The sequence below is a fragment of the Colossoma macropomum genome, unplaced genomic scaffold (assembly GCF_904425465.1).
Source record: "Colossoma macropomum unplaced genomic scaffold, Colossoma_macropomum, whole genome shotgun sequence".
In the NCBI taxonomy this organism is placed as follows: domain Eukaryota; kingdom Metazoa; phylum Chordata; class Actinopteri; order Characiformes; family Serrasalmidae; genus Colossoma; species Colossoma macropomum.
The window spans coordinates 42,330-49,809 of NW_023496024.1; the positions used below are offsets into that span (position 1 = coordinate 42,330).

A 7,480-nucleotide genomic window follows, 5' to 3' on the forward strand; every position below is an offset into this window, starting at 1 on the left:
GTGCAGAAGTGAGTCTCTGTAGAGGACGTGTAAACTTATTCACACTCAGAACATCAACAACTACATGTGATCTGATTTATCCAACTGGAATAAACACTGAACGCAGCAGAGTTTCATTTACTGGGTTTATCTGAGGGGAATGAGTTCACTCACCTGTTTGACCAGGCAGTTATGACTGTAGTGTATATAATCAGAATAAGTACAGCTGTATAAATGTAAACAGCCCCTCTGAGTTAGGGTTGAAGCAGCAGCAGCAGAGTGAGCACAGATACTCTGATCTCAGATCTCCTCAGATGGCTGCTCTCCACATCCTCACTCTGCTCCTCCTCTCAGGTACGACTTCATTCATTTATCAGGATACAGTTTACAGATAATCAGAAAGCAGACTTACATAATACTGGATTAAACAAAGCAGTGCAAGTTCAAGATTTTTGAACACAGTGTTGGGTTGAGATTAATGAATACAGTGTTAGTTCAGGATTGTTTAATACAGTTCCAGTTCAGGATTAATGAATGCAGTGTTAGTTCAGGATTGTTTAATACAGTCCCAGTTCAGGATTAATGAATGCAGTGTTAGTACAGGATTAATTAATACAGTCCCAGTTCAGGATTAATGAATACAGTGCTAGTTCAGGATTATTTAATACAGTCCCAGTTCAGGATTAATGAATGCAGTGTTAGTGTAGGATTAATTAATACAGTCCCAGTTTAGGACTAATGAATGCAGTGTTAGTGTAGGATTAATTAATACAGTCCCAGTTCAGGATTAATGAATACAGTGCTAGTTCAGGATTGTTTAATACAGTCCCAGTTCAGGATTAATGAATGCAGTGTTAGTTCAGGATTATTTAATACAGTCCCAGTTCAGAATTAATGAATGCAGTGTTAGTGTAGGATTAATTAATACAGTCCCAGTTCAGGATTAATGAATGCAGTGCTAGTGTAGGATTAATTAATACAGCACCAGTTCAGGATTAATGAATATAGTGTTAGTTTACGGTTAATTAATAGAGTGTTTGTTCAAGATTAATGAATACAGTGTTAATTCAGGATTCATGAATACAATGCTGATTTGGGATTGATGAATACAGTGCTAGATCGAGATTAATGAATACTATGCTACTTGGAATTAATGAATTTAGTGTTATTTTGGGATTAATGAATACAGTGCTAATTTGGGATTAATAAATACTGTGATAGTTCCAGATAAATGAATGCAGTGCTAGATTAGGATTAATGAATACAGTGCTCATTCAGAATGAATTAATACAGTGCTAATTCAGAACTATGAATACAGTGCTAGTTAGGGATTAATGCAGGCAGTGATATATTGAGATTAATGAATATAAAGGTATTTGGGGGTTAATGAATACAGAGCTATTTTATAATTATGAATGTAATGTTAGTTCAGGATTAATGGATACAGTGCCAGATTGAGATTAATTAATACTATGCTATGTGGGATTAATGAATGCAGTGCTAATTTAGGATAATGAATACAGTGTTAGTTCAGGACTAATGAATACAGTTCTAGTTTGGGACTGATGAATACAGTGGTAGTTTGGGATTGATTAATACAGAGCTAGATCAAGATTAATGAATACAGTGCCAGTTTGGGAATAATAAATACAATGCTAGTTTAAGATTGATGAATACAGTGCTAGTTCAGAATTAATGAATACAGTATTAGTTTGGAATTGATGAATACAGTGTCAGTTTAGGATGGAAAAATTCAGTGTTAGTTTGGGATTGATGAATACAATGTTATTTCAGGATTAATGAATACAGTGCTAGTGTGGGATTGATGAATACAGTGCTAGTGTGGGATTGATGAATACAGTGCTAGTTCAGGAATAATGAATACAGTACTAGTTCAGAACAAATGAATACAGTTTTAGTTCAGGATGAATTATATAGTGTTAGTTCAGAATGAATAAATACAGTGTTAGATGAGGATTAATTAATACAGTGTTAGTTCAGGATTAATTAATACAGTGCTAGTATGGGAATGATGAATACAGTGCTAGCTCAGAATTAATGAATACAGTGCTAGTTTGGAATTTATGAATACAATGTTAGTTTGGGATTGAAAAATACAGTGTCAGTTTGGGATTGGTGAATACAGTGCTAGTGTGGGATTAATGAATACAGTGCTAGTTCAGGAATAATGAATACAGTACTAGTTCGGAATGAATGAATACAGTGTTAGTTCAGGATTAATTTAGTGTTAGTTCAGAATGAATGAATACAGAATTAGTTCAGGATTAATGAATACAGTGTTAGTTCAGAATGAATGAATACAGTGCTAGTTTGGGATTGGTGAAAAGCGTTAGTTTGTGATTAATGAATACAGTGCTAGTTTGGGATTGATGAATGCAGTGCTAGTTTGGGATCAATGAATACAGTGCTAGTTTGGGATTGGTGAATACAGTGTTAGTTTGGGATTAATGAATACAGTGCTAGTTTTGGGGTTAATGAATACAGTGCTAGTTCAGAATTAATGAATACAGTGCCTGTTTGGGATTAATGCATACAGTGCTAGATCAAGATTAATGAATACAGTGCCAGTTTGGGATTGATGAATACAGTGTTAGTTTGGGATTGATGAGTACAGTGTTATTTCAGGATTAATGAATATAGTGCTATTTTAAGATTAATGAATACAGTGCTAATTTGGGATTATTGAATACAGTGGTTAATGAACACAGTGCCAGTTTAATTAATACAGGACATATATGCATACAAGTACGTAACAGTATATAAGAGCAAAAAGTATATCTGCATAAATATAACTTTACTAAAATAATGTAACTGTAAGTATATAATGTACCTACATCTTTAATGATTCAAGATTTGTTAGTTATTTTGTTTGTTTCTTTGTTTATTTTGTTTGTTTCTTTGTTTCTTTGTTTGTTTATGTGCAGTCTCCTGGCCGGTTTGTTTGGGGTCAGTGCGGGTGAGCCGCAGTCTTCTGGAGCTGAGTGGTTTGATGAAATGCAGCACTGGCAGGCATGCGCTGGCCTACACTGTGTACGGCTGTTACTGCGGGCTGGGGGGGCAGGGCTGGCCCAGAGACACCGCCGACTGGTGAGAACATATACATATAACACTGTACATACACTGTTCACAATACACAGTCACTGCTCTCAACACAGCTCTGATCCAGAACACTATATAAATGTGTTTTAAACATAAATCCAGATCCAGAATGATGAACAGAACTGTAGATGATTCTAAAATATACTGAAATGTGTTTAATAAATTAATATTAGAATGAACTTGTATGTGTAGAGTGTGTAATTATATGTGTAATACACTGTAAATGTTCACTGTGTGTTTCAGGTGTTGTCATAAGCACGACTGTTGCTATGCGAAGGCGGTGGATAAAGGCTGCAACTCCAAATCAGACAGATACAGATGGAGCTGCGGCACTTATGAACAAGACTGTGGTACACAAACCTTTAAACTAACCTTCTTACAGTGATAGCTGAAAATATTACAGTTAAACTTTACCTTCTTGCAGTGATACCTGAACATATTACAGTTAAACTTTACCTTCTTACAGTGATACCTGAACATATCACAGTTAAACTTTACCTTCTTACAGTGATACCTGAACATATTACAGTTAAACTTTACCTTCTTACAGTGATACCTGAACATATCACAGTTAAACTTTACCTTCTTACAGTGATACCTGAACATATTACAGTTAAACTATACCTTCTTACAGTGATACCTGAACATATTACAGTTAAACTTTACCTTCTTACAGTGATACCTGAACATATCACAGTTAAACTTTACCTTCTTACAGTGATACCTGAACATATTACAGTTAAACTTTACCTTCTTACAGTGATACCTGAACATATTACAGTTAAACTTTACCTTCTTACAGTGATACCTGAACATATCACAGTTAAACTTTACCTTCTTACAGTGATACCTGAACATATTACAGTTAAACTTTACCTTCTTAGAGTAATACCTGAACATATTACAGTTAAACTATACCTTCTTACAGTGATACCTGAACATATTACAGTTAAACTTTACCTTCTTACAGTGATACCTGAACATATCAGTTAAACTTCACCTTCTTACAGTGATACCTGAACATATTACAGTTAAACTTTACCTTCTTAGAGTAATACCTGAACATATTACAGTTAAACTTTACCTTCTTACAGTGATACCTGAACATATTACAGTTAAACTTTACCTTCTTAGTGATACCTGAACATATCACAGTTAAACTTTACCTTCTTACAGTGATACCTGAACATATTACAGTTAAACTATACCTTCTTACAGTGATACCTGAACATATTAGTTAAACTTTACCTTCTTACAGTGATACCTGAACATATCACAGTTAAACTTTACCTTCTTACAGTGATACCTGAACATATCACAGTTAAACTATACCTTCTTACAGTGATACCTGAACATATTACAGTTAAACTTTACCTTCTTACAGTGATACCTGAACATATCACAGTTAAACTTTACCTTCTTACAGTGATACCTGAACATATCACAGTTAAACTTTACCTTCTTAGAGTGATACCTGAACATATTACAGTTAAACTATACCTTCTTACAGTAATATTTGAAAATATTAGTTAAACTTTATCTTCTTTAACATATGAAACTTATCATTTTACAATATTTGAGTATATCATAGCAACGCCTTTTACAGTAATACCTCAGTATCTTTTAGTGCTGCTGCACTTTTTAAATACATTTTTCTGTGCTATACTTATTAAATGTTTGATGTGGTAAAATCTTACAGTAATATCCTTGTATTAAAGCCTGCAGATGTTACTGTCTCACGTCTGGCTGTAATGTGTCTGTGTGCAGCGGATGTAGACGACCCCTGTGAGAAGATGCTGTGTGTGTGTGACCGAGACGCTGCGAGGTGTTTGAAGAAAGCTCCGTATAACCTGGAGTACAGCGTTTACCCACACTTCCTCTGTGGAGCCGACTTTGCGACATGTGCTTATTACTGATGTCCCCACACAAACACACTCACCTCATTACATTATTATGGAGTTCCTGTTTTTGGAATAATGTCCTCGTGTTCTTCCTGAAACGCACTGCCCGTCAGACGTTTGTGGACGTCTAGATTATCAACCTGCTTCAATAATAATAATGATAATAATCATGTTTTCTTTATCAGTTCACAGAATCTTTCCACATTAAAGCCTAATCAGGTTCATTTAAGGAAAACAGTATCACACTTTAAATATCTGTGACATACCAGGTGGACACGAAGGTGTTGATAGGCTGTTTCTATGGTACCCCAGGTGGTTGCTAAGGCGCTGCTAGGGTATCCCAGGTGGTTGTTAAGGTGTTAATAGGCTGTTGCTACGGTATTCCAGATGGTTGCTAAGGTGTGGCTAGGTTGTAGCAATGGTATCCAAAGCGGTTGCTATGGTGTTTCTAGACTGTTCCTATCGCATCCCAGGTTATAACTGAGGTGTTGCTAGTTTGTAGCACTGGTATTCCAGGAGGTTGACAGATGGTATCCTGGCGTTTTGCTAAGGTGTTGCAGGATTGTTGCTATTGTATCCCAGGTGGTTGCTAAGGTTTTGCTAGGCTATTGCTATGGTGTTTCTAGGTTGTTCCTATGTTATTCTAGGTGGTTGTTAAGGGGTAATAGGCTGTTGCTATGGTATCCCAGGTGGTTGCTAAGGTGTTAATAGGCTGTTGCTATGGTATTCCAGGTGGTTACCAGGTGGTATCCTAGCTTGTTGCTAAGGTGTTGCAGGATTGTTGTTATTGTATCCCATGTGATTGCTAAGGTTTTGCTTGGCCATTGCTATGGTATCCCAGGTGTTTACTAAGGTGTTGCTAGGCTGTTGCTAAGGTGTTGCCTGGTGGTTGCTAAGATGTTGAGATGGTATCCCAGGTTGTTGCTATGGTGTTTCTAGGCTGTTCCTATGCTATCCCAGGTTGTTGCTAAGATGTTGCCAGGCTTTTCTATGGAATCCCAGGTGGTTGCTAAGGTGTTGCAAGGTTGTTGCAATGGTACCCAATGTAGTTGCTATGGTGTTTCCAGGCTGTTTCCATTGTATCCCAAATTATTGCTAAGGTGTAGCTAGGCCATTGCTATAATATCCCAGGTTGTTGCTAAGGAGTTGCTAGGCCATTGCTATGGTATCCCAGATGGTTGCTATGTTTTTTTAAACCACTTTTGGACCAATATGCTCTTTTAACAGAAAACTCTTAAATTATTGAGACAACTACATTTTCCCCAAACCTTTGATGGGCAGTGCATAAAAGCCTCTTTCTGACTAACATTAAATCATTCTCTGTAAGCACGTTTCACTTTTAACAATTTGTTTTTATTAAAAACATTTTCAGTCATTTTGCTCCAGCATTAAGCGAAAAAAGGGGAATCAATACAAAAATAAACATTTATAAATCAACAAAATTACAAACTATAACAGACAAATAACGAACACAGCTTGTACGGAATAAAGAATTTGCCGTAACTAACTGAGCCTCAACGAACTTCACTTCCGAGATGAATTATGAACGTTCTCACACTCACTCACTCATACAATAACAGTCCGTCTTCAAACCGTAGCCCTTAATATTCAACGATCAGATGGGCGGAATCTCGCCGAACGGAAACAACCTGCATTACGTTTCTAAGATAAACTCAGCATAACAACGCAAAACAAACAGAACAGGAAACTGGAATATATTACTGTATTATTACTGAGGTTTAAGTGCAAAATAACCTCAAGAGAAGCACTTGATATTAAGACGTCTTTAGAATTTACACTCCTGTGCAAAAGTCTGGTCGAATTCAATGATGCTGCTGATTTTCTGAGTGTGAATAAGTTAACACATCCTCTATAGAGACACACTTAATGCCCAGTTTAATACACAGTCAATGTTTGGGTCATTCTCACACAGATAAATGACAAACATCATTTAGTAGATTGGATGGAGCTCGATATTGATTACAGTTCAATTGTTTATTTTCCTTTTTAATTTTTTCTGTCTTAATAAACAAAAATAGACAAAAAAAAACAGAATTCTCATTACTGCCAAAATGTTTGTTATTACAGATATTTATCAGAAAATAAAGAGTTTGTATCCCTTTTAACTGTTGAATCTCTGATGTTTTCCTTGTAAACTGTAAGAATGTGAACCAAAACATGTTTTGGGGCACGAGTGTAAAGAAAAACCTCAGCATGTTATGATGAGATAAAACTGCAATATGTTCTGTAAATCATACAGTAAATGTTTTTATACAAAGAAACATCACGGGAAATTACTGACATTCATTTTTAAATAAAACTGTGCTACAGTGATAAGATTCTGATCATTCTGGAACATTTACTACTAAAAATTATTACTACAAATCAATTACACAATTCCGGGGTGTTTTTAATTATTCAACTAGGCATTACTGTTTTTTGTTTTTCAAAAATAAAAGGTTTTAGTCTAATTTTTTCAA

The 7,480-nt window shown here is 35.6% G+C and overlaps 1 protein-coding gene across 1 annotated transcript; it reads left to right on the plus strand.

Moving 5' to 3' along the window:
• Nucleotides 1-293: 293 nt before the first annotated feature.
• Nucleotides 294-5,015, plus strand: LOC118804037 (phospholipase A2-like). Its single transcript, XM_036564645.1, has 4 exons — nt 294-333; nt 2,925-3,087; nt 3,343-3,449; nt 4,867-5,015. The coding sequence occupies exons 1-4, from the start codon at nt 294-296 to the stop codon at nt 5,013-5,015; spliced, it is 459 nt and encodes a 152-aa protein (XP_036420538.1).
• Nucleotides 5,016-7,480: the final 2,465 nt, after the last annotated feature.

Coding starts and splice junctions, on each gene's coding strand:
- LOC118804037 (XM_036564645.1), top strand. CDS start 294: ATGGCTGCTCTCCACATCCTCACTCTGCTCCTCCTCTCAG. Junction 3,088..3,342: donor CCCAGAGACACCGCCGACTG/GTGAGAACATAT, acceptor TGTGTGTTTCAG/GTGTTGTCATAAGCACGACT. Junction 3,450..4,866: donor CACTTATGAACAAGACTGTG/GTACACAAACCT, acceptor GTCTGTGTGCAG/CGGATGTAGACGACCCCTGT.